This window comes from Labeo rohita, chromosome 8 (assembly GCF_022985175.1).
Source record: "Labeo rohita strain BAU-BD-2019 chromosome 8, IGBB_LRoh.1.0, whole genome shotgun sequence".
Classification (NCBI taxonomy): domain Eukaryota; kingdom Metazoa; phylum Chordata; class Actinopteri; order Cypriniformes; family Cyprinidae; genus Labeo; species Labeo rohita.
The window spans coordinates 14877213-14896274 of record NC_066876.1 but is presented as its reverse complement, the minus strand read 5'-3'; the positions used below and the strand labels follow the sequence as shown (position 1 = coordinate 14896274).

At 36.1% G+C, this 19062-nt stretch overlaps 1 protein-coding gene across 1 annotated transcript in view; it reads left to right on the top strand.

Moving 5' to 3' along the window:
• Positions 1 to 12219: 12219 nt before the first annotated feature.
• hmcn2 (hemicentin 2) overlaps positions 12220 to 19062 on the top strand; it is a 94950-nt gene continuing 88107 nt past the window's right edge. The window contains 3 exon segments of the mRNA XM_051117996.1: positions 12220 to 12786; positions 16579 to 16649; positions 18761 to 18919. Of these exon segments, the coding sequence (XP_050973953.1) occupies positions 12531 to 12786; positions 16579 to 16649; positions 18761 to 18919 (486 nt within the window). The 5' untranslated portion in view covers positions 12220 to 12530.

Sequence of the window (19062 nt, the reverse complement as noted above, 5' to 3'; positions counted from 1 at the left end):
AAAATATCTTAATTTGTGTTCCAAAGATGAACAAAGGTCTTACGGGTTTTGAGCAACATGAGGGTAAGTAATTAAAGACAGAATTTTTGTTTTTGAGTAGATCATTCCTTGAATTTCAACACCAAATCTTGAATTTAAAGAAGTCCACTTCCAGAACCAAAAATTACAGATAATGTACTCACCCCCTTGTCATCCAAGATATTCATGTCTTTCTTTCTTCAGCCATAAAAAAAAATTATGTTTTTTAAGGGAAACATTGCAGGATCCCAAACAATACCAACCCGAGGAAGAAGGGTCTTATCTAGTGAAACAATCGGTTATTTTCATTAAAAAAATACAATTTATATACTTTTTAATCTCAAATGCTCGTCTTGTCTTATTATGATTCAAGACAGTTAGGGTATGTCAAAAAACTCAGATCATATTTTCTCCCTCAACAATGTTAGCTGTGACAACAAAAATCATTTCAAAATCATCCTATATCGCTGCAGAAGCACCGACCCAGTCTTTGCAAAGTGAACATGCAAAGAAGATCAAACACCCTTAACAAAAAGGTAAAACAGCGATATAAGACGATTTTGAAGTTGAGGGAGAACATGAGTTTTTTCAACATATCCTGACTGTCATGAACCAGAAAAAAAACAATTTAGGCAGAACGAGACAAAACCAGCGTTTGACATTAAAAAGTATAGAAATTGTATTATTTTTATGAAAATAACTGATCGTTTCGCTAGATAAGACCCTTCTTCTTCGACTGGGATCATTTACAACCGCATTTGGGATCGTTTGAAGCTGCATTTAAACTGCGTTTTAGAAAAATCTGGGGCACCATAGCAGTCCATTATATGGAGAAAAATCCTGAAATGTTTTCCTTTACAGCTGAAGAAAGGAAGACATGAACATCTTGGATGACAAGAGGTGAGTACATTATCTGTTAATTTTTGTTCTGGAACTAGACTTCTCCTTTAAAATGATCTGTTTCTTAAACAAAATGACCCATTCCTCAATGTGAGCATTTTGTAATGTACAGGTACGGCAAAGGATCCAGTGCGGTGCCATTCCACAATGCCATTTAAGGAGATGAGTCTTCATCATTTGACCTCTCATTCTGGACTCTTAAGACTGAGAAGTCTCACCACAAGCAAATCACATTTCAGCATACATCAATGACAGAAAAGAAACTTGTCATCCTGAAACTTGTGTGTGTGTGTGTGGGGGTGTGGGTGTGTGTTTGCGTGTATGAATGCTATACTGCAGGATCCCATGGGATTTTGTTTTCTGCCAAACAGACGCACTGGAGAGTATATGGGTGGCACTGATTGTTAAAGAAAAGCATGCTGATGAACCTAAATTATAGATGTAAATATGTGTAAACATTTCATATTTTTTAATCATACTTTGCTGGTATATTGTGGATGTGCTCTTCATGTATAATTTAAGAGACTGTTCATATTTTATTTATTTCTTGTTTACCTTGAAGTTTATGGATTGCAGCTGTTACAAGCCTCAAAGCCTCTTGGAATGAAAGACTTTAATCCTGCTTTTTCTCTGAAACTATGAATGCGAAAGGAGATTAATTTATTATATTTGCGACACACAGCTCCCATTGTGAAGAGTGCGCTGCCCATTCATTGCTGGCAAAAGTCCTCAAGCTACTTCCTCAGCAAGGCACTGTAGCCGAGCAACATTCAACACTGTTATTCTCGAATGGTTGCACCTCAGAACTGATGTAAGTACCTCTGTAATGGAGAAACAAACAGTCCACCATCTGCTAACTTAAACTGCACCTCTGCCGTTGTCTTTTCCTGTGTCATTTTCCTGTCAGACGAAAGCCATAGACTTGAACTATGACATTCTCCTCTCGAAGCGAGTAATTTGGTATGTGCCGGGCGGGTTTGAGTGGGTCTCATGCTTTATCAGTCGCTCTCTGGCTGATGATTAAATTTGAGTCACTGCATAATTGCCTCTAATGTTATTTGCCGTCGGTAAGTAAGATGGAGGTTTTAATATCTGATGTGTCCTCTCTTGATATTTCAACAATGGCTGCTTCCATTTTCATCACTGGCTGGTATGCGCAGAATTGCAGGGCTGATAATAGGACAGTGTTCCATAGGCGCACAGACCTTGTATCCCATCAGCGCAATGGATTCGCTGGCACGCTTTCAAATGAATTCAGTGTGGGCAATGAATCCTTGAAGTAATCAAGTTTGTCACCCAAAAGAAGCATAAATCAAATACACCATACAAAACACATAAAGTAGAGGTCTCTCTCCATCTCCAATTTTCTTTTTCAAATAAATTCTGTTCTATAATTTATATTCATCAAAGAATCCTGAACGAAAATGGAACAGTTTCCACAAAAATATTAAGGAACACAATGATAATAATAAATGTTTTTTTGCACAATAAATCAGAATGATTTCTACAGGATCATTTGACCCTAAAAATTCTGCTTTGCCATCCTAAGATTAAATTATATTTTAAAATATATTACAATGGAAAATTTATATTTGACCATATTACTTTTACCATTATCTAAATGCCACCCTGGTAAGCAAGAAATATATGTATACGTGTGTATATATAATGTATTTAAAATGTATGTATGTATGTATTTAAAACATTATTATTAAAAATGATCAGTTGAAATGTTTATATATGCAATGTAATATATAAAATGTTAACCATTATTATTATAAATAATATATTAAAATGTTAAAATGTACTGATTAATGTTGCTTTTAAGAAATTTTAAGAAAAAAATAGGGAAAAATAAAATTGTAAAATATGTAAATAATATATATATATATATATATATACACACACACACATACATATATATTAGGGCTGTCAAACGATTAATTGTGATTAATTGCATACAAAATAAAAGTTTGAGTTTGCCTAATATATGTGTGTGTGCTGTGTGATTATTATATATGTATAAATACAAATTTTTAAATTATATGTATTATAATTCTTATATAATTTGTATTATATAGAAATAAAAATATTTTGTACATAAATAACATATTTCTCTTAAACATATACATTCATTTGTATGTATTTATATATACATAATAATTACACATAGTACACACACGTATATTAGGCAAACTCAAACTTTTTTTTTGTATGTGATTAATTGCACTGACCAATATTATAAACACAACACTTTTGTTTTTGCCCCCATTTTTCATGAGCTGAACTCAAAGATCTAAGACTTTTCTATGCACACAAAAGGCCTATTTCTCTCAAATATTATTCACAAATCTGTCTAAATCTGTTAGTGAGCACTTCTCATTCTCCTACGAAAACCAGTCAGTATCTGGTGTGACCACCATTTGCCTCATGCAGTGCAACACATCTCCTTTGCATAGAGTTGATCAGGTTGTTGATTGTGGCCTGTGGAATGTTGGTCCACTTCTTTTCAATGTCTGTGCGAAGTTGCTGGATATTGGCAGGAACTGGAACACACTGTCATATACGCCAATCCAGAGCATCCCAAACATGCTCAATGGGTGACATGTCCGGTGAGTATGCTGGCCATGCAAGAACTGGGATGTTTTCAGCTTACAAGAATTGTGTACAGATCCTTGCAACATGGGGCCATGCATTATCATGCTGCAACATAAGGTGATTGTCGTGGATGAATGGCACAACAATGGGCCTCAGGATCTCATCATGATATCTCTGTGCATTCAAAATGCCATCAATAAAATGCACCTGTGTTCGTTGTCCATAACATACGCCTGCCCATACCATAACCCCACCACCACCATGGGCCACTCGATCCACAACGTTGACATCAGCAAACCGCTCACCCACACGACTCCATACACGCTGTATGCCATCTGCCCTGTACAGTGAAAACCAGGATTCATGTGTGAAGAGAACACCTCTCCAAAGTGCCAGACGCAATCGAATGTGAGCATTTGCCCACTGAAGTCGGTTATGACGACGAACTGCAGTCAGGTTGAGACCCGGATGATTCCCTGAGACCGTTTCAGACAGTTTGTGCAGAAATTCTTTGGTTATGCAAACCAATTGTTGCAGCAGCTGTTCGGGTGGCTAGTCTCAGATGATCTTGGAGGTGAAGATGGTGGATGTGGAGGTCCTGGGCTGGTGTGGTTACACATGGTCTGTGGTTGTGAGGCCGGTTGAATGTACTACCAAATTCTCTGAAACGCCTTTGGAGACGGCTTATGGTAGAGAAATGATCATTCAATTCACAGGCAACAGCTCTGGTAGACATTCCTGCAGTCAGCATGCCAATTGCACGCTCCCTCAAAACTTGCGGCATCTGTGGCATTGTGCTGTAAGATAAAACTGCACATTTTAGAGTGGCCTTTTATTGTGGCCAGCCTAAGACACACCTGTGCTATAATCATGCTGTCCAATCAGCATCTTGATATGCCACACCTGTGAGGTGGATGGATTATCTCGGCAAAGGAGAAGTGCTCACTAACACATATTTAGACACATTTGTGAACAACATTTGAGAGAAATAGGCCTTTTGTGTACATAGAAAAAGTCTTAGATCTTTGAGTTCAGCTCATGAAAAATAGGGGCAAAAACAGAAGTGTTGCGTTTATAATTTTGATCAGTCTATGTGAAAAGTTCATTTGCAAAAACAGATAACTCCATTTTGTTAAAAAAAAAAAAACATTTTTTCATTATGCTATCATGTTTTTATTGTGTTTTAATATTAGTTAGCTGTATTTTTTTATTATTTTTTTAGTTTATTGTAATAATAATAGTTTGTGATAATAATATAAAATAACCCAACTGCAGATTGAGATTAATTGGAATGCACAATGACAAAACATGATTTTTGAAAATTCTTTTAAAAATTGCAAATGAACACCTCATATATATATATATATATATTTTATTTGTGTGTGTGTGTACATATATATCTCACACAGTATATGGATCTTACATATTAAAAATATAGCAGCCTTTTCAAAAAAAAAAAAAAAAAAAAAAAAGATGTCATAAAAAACTACCCAAATATTATATCATTTAAATTATGACTTAAGTTTCTTTTTTTTTTGGCGATGCATGGCACTGCTCCCTTGCAACAGTTCATGAAGGCTCACAATGGTTTTAGGTATCAGCCAAGTCTTGTGATGGCTTGTTGCTGCCTCTTGAAAGTTCATGTCTAGCCCTGCAGAAATGGAGCTCTCATTGTGCGTCTATGGCACGTCTTCAGTTTCATTATGCGGTACTCAAGGCCGGTGGCCCAGTCAACACGACATCTGGGGCTTCTGAATCAGCAATAACTAGAAGGGTTCTTGCTGACTAAAGTAAGACAGACCTCACGCTCAGTACGCAGGCTTAGTTTCCCAATCCAGCGCTAAAACAAAACAGACTTCACACCCTGGTCACACGGGACAGCTAGAGAATAACAGTGAATATAGGGGAGGAGAGGAATGTATGTTTCGCACAGGCATGAATTGTTATATGAAGGGTCATAAACATGGTTTTTGCAATGAGGTCTGGATTATTTATCTCACATTGTTAAGTGTAGCGGGTGATGAACCGGCTGTTTGGAAAAATGAGAAGACTTGGAAGGATGCAGGCAAACTGTGTGTTTTATAGTATTTTGTTTTAACAGACGCACTGGTTTTCTAATGGTAAACTCATATGGAAATAAGAAACTTTTTATTTGTCTTTTCATTAACATTTTGCTTTTGGTCAAATGTTTTCATGACTGTAAAGTTAGTGGATAGTTCACCCAAAATTCACTTTCTTTCTTCAGTGGAGCACAAAAGACATTTTGACAATGTTTTCGAAAACATTGACAATACAATATAATGAAACTCAGCTGTGTCCAAACAAAACAACATTGGATCCCATTGACTTTCACTGCATAGACATAATCAGATTGGAGATTTCTTGAAATACGTTCTTTTCTACACAAGAAATTAAGTCATTTAGGTTTGGAAAGACATGAGGGTGAGTAAATACTGATATAGTTTTTTTTATTTTTTTATTTTTGTGTGAATTATCCCTTCAGTAAATACTTGAATGAGACAACAATAATAAAGTAATAGTTCACCCAAAAATTAAAATTGTTAGCATTTTCTCTTAAGTTGTTCCAAACCTGTATGAGTTTCTTTCTTCTCTTGAACATAAAAGAAGACATTTTGAAGAATGTTGGTAAAACAGTTGCTGATAGCAATTGACTTAGTATGTAAAAAAAAAAGTAACTGTTTGTTAATATCAGTAACCTTGTCTGTCATTAAAATAAAATGGTAAGACACACCAATTTGCAATATCAAGCAGCAAAACAAGCTGTTTTTTGTAGCTAAAAATAGCTGGAGACCGGAAGCCACACCCATAAAATTTACAAATGACTGCGCCTGCTCTTATGGAAAAAATAAGGTGGATAACAGTGAAGTTCCTAATAGTAATTCCACTAATTCCAAATTGCAACAATGTTTCTCTTTTAAAACAACTGGGATTGAGTAAGTGCATTTATTCAGCAACCACAATCACAGACAGACAGGCTGAATGACACTTTCATTTAAGCTGAATATCTCTCAAAGGAGATTGATAAATTTAAGATGTTTTCAGTTAATCGTTGCTGCTTCCGTAATGACAGCAAGTGCGTCCACATGGTTGCCAGATTGCAAAAATGAAGCAAAATGTATCCTTTTAACAGAGAAGCTCTGATTTGGGAATTTGAACTCTTGATATCTGGCAACCGCACATGAACGCTTACATAATACTTTTTTTTGACTAAAATTTTTGCACTTATGTCACGATTTGGTTAGTTACCCAAATGCGCGGCCATATTGGTGATACTCGGATGTAAACAACAGCATGGATTGCACGGTTAATGTACTACTGAATACATTGTTCTGCTAATTTATGCTGTCTAAACCACAGAAAAAATGTGTGGAAGCTGCTAAATCATATAGAGAAGAATTTAGTAAGCAGGAAAAGGTGCAATATTATGACAAACTAAAGTTAATAGGTGGTCAAGATACGCACAAGCAGTATTAATTAAGATATTAGCCAAATATTTCACCAGCCTGACCGGAAATAATAAGAAAAAACGTCCATGTTGTCAAGATTCTTGTCCTGGAAATCCTGGTTCAGTTTGGCCAACTACAAACACCTTTTGTTCCTCAGTTTTTTGCACTCTTCTCCTTGATTTGTTATAACTTTTGTCAGTCTATAGCACTCCAAATGTTTTTCCTGCTCTGACCGATTAGTACAGCCCAAAGCATGACAATAACTGACCATTTTCAGCAAAAATCACCAGCAAAAAAGAGTTTTGTTCGGTTCAGTGCCATTGTTTACATTCAGTGCCACCAACATGGCCGATTAATGACAAGTCATGAAAACCCTCTATAATGTGCAGTAAACGGTAAAACTGTTTGCACTACAAACCAGTGTGTACATAATTAAGATAATACATTAAAATTATATGGTAAGACACATAGATTTGCAGTGTCAAGCTGCAAATGAAACTTCCTTTAAGCCGAACATCTCACAGGGAGATTGCTAAACTTCAGCTTGTTTGTTGTTTTCAGATCATCCGGTTGCCAGATTGCAAAAATTAAGCAAAGCTCTTGATATTTAGCAACCACACACACAGAAATTTGCGTAGGAAACAAAAAGAGATTTTGGTTTCTACCTCATTCTTCAATGCAGAAGTAAGCCTATGGGCGAGAACTTCCGGTTCATTAGCCGCTATAGCGGTAAAGCTGTTTGCACTACAAACCAGTGTGTTCATAATTAAGATCATACATTAAAATAATATGGGAAGGCACACCAGTTTGCAAAATCAAGCATCAAAATGAGCTGTTTTCTACAGCTAAAAAAAGCTGGTCACTGATGAAGATGAAGCCAGACACATTTTACAAATGGCCACGTCACCTCTTACGGAAAAAATAAGGTGGATAACAGTGAAATTCCTAATAATAATAACATTAATTTCAAACTGCAATAACAGTGGTTGAGCAAATGCATTTATTCAGCAAACACAATCGCAAACACAATATTAGAGATCTCATGACAGAACACAGACAGGCTGAATGACACTTTCATTAAAGCCGAACATCTCACAGGGAGATCACTAAACTTCAGCTTGTTTGTCAGTGTTTTCAGATCATCTGGTTCCCAGATTGCACAAATTAAGCAAATCTCTTGATATCTAGCAACCACACACACAGAAAATTGTGTTTTGTTTTTTTTGTCGGAAATAAAAAGAGATTTCGGTATCCATCTCATTCTTCAACGCAGAAGTAAGCCTATAAACAAGAACTACCGGTTCATTAGCTGCTATAGCAGTAAAGCTGTTTGCACTACAAACCAGTGTGTTCATAATTAAGACCACACATTAAAATAACATGGGAAGACACACCAATTTGCAGTATCAAGCAGCAAAATGAGCTGTTTTCTGCAGCTAAAAATAGCTGGTCACAGATAAGACTGGAAGCCAGACACATTTACAAATGGCCACGTCCCCTCTTACGGGAAAAATAAGGTGGATAACAGTGAAATTTCTAATAGGAATAACATTAATTTCAAACTGCAATAACAGCGGTTGAGAAAATGTATTTATTCAGCAAACACAATCGCAAACACAGTATTAGAGATCTCATGACAGAACACAGACAGGCTGAATGACACTTTCATTTAAGCCGAACATCTCACAGGGAGATCACTAAACTTCAGCTTGTTTGTCAGTGTTTTCAGATCATTTGGTTGCCAGATTGCAAAAATTAAGCAAAACGCTGGGAAGAAAATGTATCCTTTTAACAGAGAAGCTCTGATTTGGGGATTTGAACTCTTGATATCTGGCAACCACACACACAGAAATTTGCGTGTTTTCCAACGGAAATGAAACGAGATTTCGGTATCCACCTTATATTCTACAATGCAAAAGTAAGCCTATGGGCAAGAACTTCCGGTTCATTAGCCACTATAACAGTAAAACTGCACTTTAAACCAGTGTGTTCGTAATTAAGATCATACATTAAAATTATATGGGAAGACACACCAATTTGCAAAATCAAGCAGCAAAATAGCTGGACGCATATGAGACCGGAAGCCTTAAAATTTGGAAAAAATAAGGTGGCTAGTTTTTTTTTTTTTTTTAATTAATTTTTTGTGTTGTCTTTTAACATCAACAATATTGAATGTTGATATAGTAACAGTTATCATTTATTGACTTTATTCTCGTGTCATTTTAGTCATGGGGAAAAAGCTCACCAACAAACATTTTTCATCATAGTTTTCATTAATGAAATGAACAAAAACAGGTTCTTTTTTCACTGAATTAAAACTGTTCCCTGAAAGATTCTGTGGCATCACTGCAAAAACCCTCTTTTGAAACCAAAAGTGCTAGTAAAACTTCTGCAATGACCAAACTATATGCCTATGAAGATGAAATCACTTCCTGAGTTCAATGTCTTTGAATGGCATTGTGTCATTTGGCAAGGCTATTTGGGTGCGTCTTGATCATTTGACCAACCATGTGCTGACCTGAGCAAATTTCTTGTTGGTTTTAGATCAAATTATCACAGAAACAACATCTGTACACTGTCATAAACCCTATGTCATTTCTCTCTGGTGTAGTTCCAGAAAAATCTAAACGCTACCATGTAAATAGGACTGAGTGCTATTTGTTTTAGAGGCTACTGGGTCATTGACATACTCAAAGACCTCCTTTCCTTCCTTTTTTGTAATGTTTTGTTATCAACTTGACGGCATTTGCTGCCTCGCTATCAAGTTAAGGCAACAACAAATGACATTATGACCATAAGTTGCGTGAGGTTTGATTGATGCATCTGAGAATTACTGATAGCAGCATAATTTATCCGGATATACAAAGCGGTTGAGGCGTATCCGGAGTCTTTCCTTTCAGAAAGCATCTGGGATGCCTCTACTGGAGCCTTGTCATTTATGCCGCACATTAAACCGAGTCCAGAGAATAGCATGTGTATTATTAGCTGTGTGGCAGCTGAGTATAAACTCACTCTATTAATAAACCTAAAATTATTTCAACCCTATCCATGCACTAAATATTACTCCCAAGAAGAATGTATGAGATGTTGGGGCTAGTTGTCAAAAAAAAACAATGTTTTAAGTCCAGTAATACGAATCTATTATCGGTTTTGTATGTTTCAAATGGTCTTAAATTATAATAACTTTCATGCATTCTGTCCTCCAAAATCCACAGTGGAATGGAAAGTGTTTTTATTGTGTTTAAATAAGTGAGCACAATAAAACCACACTGGCATACATTCTGACACAAGTCAGCCCAGGGTAAGATGTCACATTTTTAAATGATAAATGTAATAAAATGATTAATTTTTATTATTTAAAATGATTTGTTATTAATTTAAATAATTGCATTGTTTCATATCTGTTTTACTGTCTAAATGTAGGTCACAAGCCTATAATAGGCTGTATAACAGTAGGTTAAATTGTGACAACATGCCCCACTATTTTTTAGCGTCTGTTAAACGAACTCTCTTTTTTCCAGGGAAATAACAGTGGGACTGCTTTCTTGTAGCCAAGACTTTAAGGTATGTGTCTACGCAGACACTTTCAAAATGAAACCTCAGAAATATTTACTTGAGTAAACAATGACAACTTGCCCCGTGTCATCAGTTCCTCCAGTCACGCTTTACCTTACAATGTCAACAACACTGTAAAATCCAATTAGTTGGGCTTACTTAAAAAAAGCATGCAAACCGATTGCCTTAAAAACTAAGTAAAGTGAAATAGGAATAGTATGTTGTACTGACAAATGCTTAGTTAGTATAGTTTACTTACACGAGAGCTCTAGTAACTAAAAAATAACTGTAGGGGGTACTTAATCATTTACTTTAGACTTACACTTGACTTAGTATAGCTACTCACTGACTCCCAGAGTGCATTGCGACATGAATAAATTATGAAATTGGTTTGTTTTACTGTTGTTTTTATTTGCTAATTTTATTTACTGACTTGTGTCAGTAGTAGCACAACAAAAAGAGAAAATAAAATAATATAATGGTTATTGTCACAGTTAATAAAAATAAAAAAAATTGAATTGTTACCATTGTTGTGATTCACGTGCTGAATATTGAAGTCTGTGACTTGAGCGCATCACCACAAATACTAAAGGACTGGCTCAACCCAATAAAGGTTCTCAAGGTGTTTATGAAGAACAATAAAATTGTGAAAGATCATTAATAAATATAAAAAAATACATTAGCTAAAGAATTAAAAGATTTAGCTAATCAAAACATCAGAATTAGAAGGTTACCTTCTAAAAGCAACCTACTTATTACTTTTCTTCCCTTTAAAATAAAAAATTATAACTTCATGCTGCATCAATAGGAAGAAAATTATAATAAGAGAAGCAAAGTTCCAAGTGCCTAACCAAACAGAACATTAATCACTATAACGGTAAGTAAAAAAAAAAAATAATAATAAAATAAATAAATAAATAAAATAAGACACACAAACAAACATTTTACGAAAATCAACATCAATTTATGAAGTCAGCTTATGTGATGTTCTCTCAAATATATAGTTGTATTGAAACAACATTCAAGATGACTTTGGGAAATGAGTGAATGTAACTAGTGAAAAATAACTGCAGATTAACAATTGCCACCTCAAAAAAAAAAAATAATCTTTTCTTCTTCTTCTGTTGTTATTTTGCAAATTAGCAACATATTAGTGCACTGCTGCCTCTCACTGGTTTATTAATGTCATTGGTTCCTTTGTGGCTACTTGAATATTTTAAGTAAGCATCACTCAAAGTAGTAAGTAAATTGTTTTACTTGCTTGAAAGTAGCTGTAACTTAATAAAACCTAGTAAGTATAGCAACTAAGTAAAGATAACTAATTATATCTAAGTAAGGTAAACTATTGGATTTTACAGTGAAAGTAGTGTTTCAAAGTAATTTCGTAAGCGCTGAGCAGCACTAATGCTGATAAACATAATGTTTTGTAGTAAGATGCTTAGTGTTGTTAGACATTGTTATAGTGAAGCAGAAGATGGGCACAAGAATATACAGTGATATACAGTAGTTCCATCTCTCACTCATGGCACGGGTTTCTTGAGTAGCTCCCTGTTAAACTAGAGCAGGCCATGTGGGATGGGGTTGGGAGTCACAGTTGGGTCAAGTTACACACAAAAAATCAGGTTGTAAGGACTCCTCACACCCCTCCCCAACACTGCAGTGTTCAGCTCCAGAGGGTCCACGCGCTTCTTACAAGTTTTCTCCGAAACTCAGCCAAGGATGGGACAAGACGCAGGGAATTTACTCCATGTAGCGTTTGTCCAGCGCAAGTAGGATTATTCACATCCGAACTTCTTCTAGAAACCCAAGGCGTTTGGTTGAACTCTTCAGGGACCATTTAAAACGTTTTTCTTTGGAAATTAACATTATATATATATTTTTTTGTATCTCCCACAGTCACTTTTAATTTTTTTTAATAATCATTTTTTACGGTTATAATTCATATGTTTGTTTAACTCGTTTTAATAGAGGTCTAATGAATTCCAAGCAAGAATGAATAAGTTTCTCGTTAGTTTCCTCATTTTGGCGCTGACTATCAGCGCGCGTTCCTCATCCGTCTCGCCGGTGGAGAGACACTCCGGCGCGGATGACAGCGCTTCAACACTGGCCTTTGTCTTCGATGTTACCGGTTCTATGTACGACGATCTCAAACAGGTGATAGAAGGTGCTTCTCGGATTCTGGAGCGAACCCTGAGCCGCAGAACAAGACCAATCAAGAACTTCGTGCTGGTTCCTTTCCATGATCCAGGTATTACGATATTTCAGTCTTATGATTAAAAGTCAATTATAGATCATCCAGTTGCCACATAAAAGTGATTCCGTAGAATGCATAACTGCTGACTGAATATAAACGTCTGAAGCACCAAGGAGTAACACCTGATAAAGTTTTGGAAAGTTTGTGAGGCTAGGCATTAAAGAATGTCAATGAACTAATATGAACAAAGGTGTTCGGGCTGCAAGGAACATCTTCACCACCAGGGACCGCTGAAAGGTAGTCATCCATGGCAGCATGGAGAGATGTTTAAAGGTGCGCTGTCAGTTTTTGCTAATTACATGAGATAAGTTAAAATCATTGTTACTTTACATTTTTAGAAGTAGCTTTGTTTTTCTACATGTAGCGAGTTGTTCCACCTTGTCAACATGGCATGATCAATATGATTACTTTATATTTTTACACACAGAATAAGTATGAAAGGACTAGCAGAAAACACCACCACCAACAACAAAAACACTGACATTTAATCCAAAAATATCTGTTTACATAGAGGTGTGTAGTAGGGGATGAAGAAAAACTAATGAAAAGCAATGAAACAAAGGATAAACAAACAGTTTTGGTGTGAAAGTGGCAGTAAATGCACCCAGGCCAATAGGTGTCAGACCACCTGGCTTTATTGGGACAAATGTGACCCTGGACCACAAAACCAGTCTTAAGTAGCACGGTTATATTTGTAGAAATAACCAACAATACATTGTATGGGTCAAAATTATAAATTTTTCTTTTATGCCAAAAATTATTAGGATATTAAGTAAAGATTGTGTTCCACTAAGATATTTTGTAAATTTCCTACCCTAAATATATCAGAACTTAATTTTTGATTAGTAATATGCATTGCTAAGAGCTTAATTTGGACAACTTTAAGGGTGATTTTCTCAGTGTTTAGTTTTTTTGTGTTTAGTTAATTTTACGCTGATGAGGCTGTGTGGGAAAGACTTACAGTCTTTACAATAACACAAACCGTATAAAGTATCTAGATCACATTATTTTCACCAACTCACAATTTTTAAAACTGCACAATGGGTGTGTTGTCAAACAACAGTACAATCAATTAAACACACTGTTCTCCTATCCTCACAGCCTTGCTTCAGTCAAAAATGAAATATGATGCTACCCTGACTAGTGTCCCGAAGCTAAATATGACCAAAAACTTACTGAGTGCATCTTTAAACAACAGGGTTGTATGTTAGTTTTGACGTTTACATTTTGTTCAGTGAATTTTACAACTACGTGATAATTTTTCAGTTTCTGTTACTGTATGTTTGTCACGCTCATTAAATTTGTTTAAATTCCACATCTGGTTACAGACTGTGGAGAGAATACTGTGTTCTCAGGTACGCTTACACAATGTAGCCTGGTTCAAACCAGCTATCTGTTAGCCTTGGGGGGGGCGGGGTGCCCAAGGAGCTGATGAGAAGCACATGTTGTCTGGTAGTATGTAATTAACACAATCACCCCCAGTCCTCCATCCAATTCTCCGGAAGAGTCAACCCAGCCCCCCAGTCGGAGGAGAGAGACGTCAGTCCTAGACTGGTAGGGGGATGGTGCCAGTCCTTCCCTCACCTTTTAATGTGGCCTTCCCTTGGGGACCTTGTAAACTGCTGAGATCACAAAGACAGCCGGTGACAGACAGAAAGGCGTTACAGCAACACAACTTAATGGCCCCTCACAGCTGAGAGAGGCATGGAGAAAGTGGAGAAAATGAAAATGAATGTTAGAGTTGGTTGCATTGCTGCTTGAGTTGTTCAGTTCGTTAGTATTTGTGTTTTAAGCCTGCTGGAAAAAACTTAAACCAGCCTAACTTGGTTTCAACTGGTCTAAGCTAGTCTAACTGCTCTCAAGCTGATTTAAGTATTCAGATGCTCAAACCTCTCTAAACCAGCAATGTAGTTAAACTGGTTTTAAGTATACAGATGCTCAAACCCCACTAAACCAGCAAAACAGACCCTGTGCAACAAAACCAGCCTTTAGTAGCAGGAGTATATTTGTAGCAATAGCCAAAAATACATTGTGTGGGTCAAAATGAGTGATTTTTCTTTTATGCCAAAAATAATAGTAATATGCATTGCTATGGCAGTTTTCTCAATATTTTTTTTTTTTTTTTTTGCACACTCAGATTACAGATATTCAGATGGTTGTACCTCGGCCAAATATTGTCGTATCCTAGCAAACCTTACGTTAATAAAAAGCTTGTTTATTCACCTTTCAGATTATGTCTAATTCTCAATTTCGAAAAATTGACCCTTATGACTGGTTTTGTGGTCCAAGGTCATATATAATTTAATATAATACAAGCTGAAACAAACCCTAAACCATCCTTAGTTGGTTTGCTGGTCTTAACTGGTTTAAGATGGTCTAGCTGCTCTCTCAAGCTGATTTACAGGTAGTTTAACTGGTTGTAAGCATACAGATACTCAAACCCCTCTAAATCAACAAAACAGACCAGCTTAGATGGTTTACAGATGGGTTAACTCGTTTTGTATTTACAAATTCCCAAAACCTGTCTATACCAGCAAAACAGACCAGCCTAGATGGTTTACAGATGGGTTAACTCATTTTATATTTACAAATTCACAAAACCTGTATAAACTAGCAAAACAGTCCAGCCTGACCATGATATGCTAGTTTTAATCAGAGTATGTTTATAAAATAATAATAATATTAAATAATAATAATATTAATGTTGATAACATGTCCTTAATATAAGGTTTTTAATATAATATAGTATTATAGTATAAGTATTTCTAATGTAATATTATAATTGATCATGTAATATGACACAGTATAGTTGGATTCAATATAAAATTTGTTGGCATTCAGTGCTGAAGATCATAACTTAAATGTTTTTTATGAAATAATGGTGTATTGATCTGTCCTATTCACTCTAAGAATAAGATATACTTCTCCTCAGACATAAACCAATTTTTTCTCTTTTGTCCATTCTCCCAAAGCACTGTCAAACTGTAATCCACCCCTTTGTCTTCTATTTTTTAATAACTTTTAAAATGATTGTTTTTTTGGGTTGGGGGGTCAAAGTAATAAACCATGTGGGATATCTTACCCATACTCAGACCATAAACAATGCATCTTCTTTATGCTTTTTCATTTATGTGCCGTATATTCAGCTCTCTAATCAATCAGCATCTGAGTGAGTCCAAATAAGTGCCAAATTCAGGGAGTACACAATTCATCCTGAGACGAAAGAAAGGGAGAGATAGAAACAAGAGATATAGTAGTGATAGGGGAAGAGGTCAGAGATTATCTAGGTGGATGATGACAATCCTAAACAATGATGCAATGAGGTTATGCACCCAGTCTGGTATTAGATGAGGACTGCTGGAATTTTGCATGGTCTTTAATTTATTGTCTCAGCTGTCAAAAGTTTCAAGACAGTCATATGTATCCGCAGATGTTGATGAGGCAGAATTTGGGACAAATGTGTTTTGTGATTAGGAGTTGGCTGGGTCTATATCTAGTTTGTCAGTCTGATCTAGAGTCATTAGTAGGGTCGTATGACTTGTATCTGTGGAAGAAGATTTGGTCGGACCTAATCCTCACTGTTTAAAACTTATTAATGAGGGTGAAGAAGGTTAATCTTTTAAAACTCCCACTCCCCAGGGATATGTTTGTTGAAATGTTGTGGTAGACTTTCCAAACACTCAATGAAGAGCTCCAAAACTAGTAACCTAAAGCCTTTTCATAGCTTTTGTACACAATTAATGTGTAATATAGATGTTTATTGATTCCTTATTTTTTTCTTTCCAGACATTGGTCCTGTTTCCATCACTACTGACCCGAAGAAGTTCCAGAAGGATCTCCAAGAGCTGTTTGTTCAGGTGAGTCTATAAAATAGCACACTTTCCCAGGAAAGAAACAAAAACCTATATTGTAATTTATTTAATAAGGATTAATCATTTTTATTTGATAGGTATCTCATCTTGTTATTTTATAGGGGTTCACCCTAATTTGTTGGTTTGCTGGTTCTTCTAAGCTGATTTACAGATGGTTTAAAGGATAAGTTCCAGACTAAAAATTTCCTGATAGTTTTTCAGCCCAATGTCATTCAAGATGTTCATTTCTTTCTTAAGTCGAAAAGAAATTAAGGTTTTTGAGGAAAACATTCCAGGATTTTTCTCCATATAGTGAACTTCAATAGGGATCAACATGTTGAAGGTCCAAAGTGCAGTTTTAATGCAGCTTCAAATGGCTCTACACGATCCCAGCTGAAGAATCTAATCTAAAATCGTATATACTTTTTAACCACAAATGCTCATCTTGCACTAGCTCGTCTTCATGCATTATGTAATCATGTTGGAAAGGTCAGGCTGGTCCTTCGTCTATGTACTCCGGTTCAAAAGGAGGGTACGGCGAAAAAATCCATCTCATTTTCTCCTCTAACTTCAAAAACGTCCATCATTGTTTTACCTTTTTTTGTAAAGGGCGTTTGACTTTTTTTTGCACATTTGCTTTGTAAACATTGGGTTGGTACTTCCACCTACACTGTAAAAAACAATTTGTTGAGTCAACTTAAAATAATTTGTAACCTAGCTGCCTTAAAATTTTAAGTTCAGTCAACTCAAAAAAAGTTGGGCAGCTGGGTTACTTACCCATCTGTTAAGTTTAGCAAACACAAATATCTAAGTTGTTACTTAATACAACTTAACATTTCAAGTTGAAAAAACTTATTTTAGTTGACTGAACATAAAATTTTAAGGCAGCAGCGTAACAAATTATTTTAAGCTGACTCAACAAATTTTTTTTTTTTTTTTACAGTGTACGTCACATGTGACCTTTCCAACATGATTACGTAATGTGTGAAGTAAAGCTTTTGCAAGACAAGCATTTGTGGTTAAAAAGTATATACATTTTTATGTTTTTTTTTTAAAAAAAGGCAGATCGTTTCGCTAGATCAGACACTTATTCCTCGTCTGGGATCGTGTAGAGCCATTTGAAGCTACATTGGACATTCAACTCGTTGGCTTCCATTGAAGGCCACTATGATAATAGATTTATACAATTTGCCACCTGATGAAATGTACCTGTGGGAACTTTTTTGCAAGACATACATACCAATAAGTACATATCAGTGCAGTTTCCAACAGAAATGAACACTAGAGGCGGTAAAACAGCGAGCACTTGTAATCGTTTTCATACACAGTTATGATTACAACTCCATATGTTTCGCTTTGCAAATGTACCAAGCTTGCTCGGTAGCTCAGCTGGCATGGAATTGGTCTTAAGATGCGTAATCCTTGGGTGCAAATCACATGAAAAACATGACTCGCAATGAAAGAGCTGAAAGATGAGAGATCAAAAAACAAGCTTAAACGGCATGCTTGCGATTGCGTTTTTACGTCACATTTGCTTTTGTTCATACTATCGGGTAGGTTTAGGTGCAGTGCAGATGGTACGTTATTTTAAAACGTCACAAAGCATTAAAGTTATAGCGCCACTCAACGGATATTTCAAGTCACAACTGCGGTGACACGTACAAAACTAATGTCACATAAAATGTACCGTATGTACGTTCATCAGCTCCGGGGGAAAAAAAACGAACACCTTTTAGCACCGCTCAGTGGACATTTCACATTGAATATGTCACAAAAAAACGTACATGGAGGTCAGTTGTTTATACTTGTTTTCCTTAGCATCTAAAGATAGAGCAGTCATTGGCCTCTTTTGTCATAAATCATCATCAAATCTGATTCTGTACTTTGTGTTCTTATTTGCTCTCTGTGGCTTCTGCTGAGGACCTTGGCTTTTTTCAGCACTTGATCTGTCTTCAGTGCTACAGTTTTATTAGCACTCTGTTCTTATTGTACCTTTGGGCTCTAGAGTAAGTACTGGAACTTGTACCCCGAGCCAATACAATGTGTGCTTTCTTGTGATCTTTGGTTAGTTCATAAATGTCCATGTCAGTGATGAAGGCCTTGCTGTTCTCTCTCAGGGTGGAGGGGATTGTCCAGAGATGAGCATTGGGGCCATCAAGAAGGCTCTGGAGGTTTCTCTACCTGGATCCTTCATCTATGTTTTCACAGATGCCCGAGCCAAGGATTATCGCCTGAAAAGAGATGTTCTCCAGCTTGTACAGCTTCGACAGTCTCAGGTAAGAACAGCTCTTTTAGCAATTCATTTCAGTTCTACTGGTGATGCAAAAATTACGCTTTTATGTTTAAAGGAATAGTTCACCCAAAAATGAACGTGCTGGAAATCTCTGCAGCCTCTGCAGTGAATGGGTTCTGACGCACA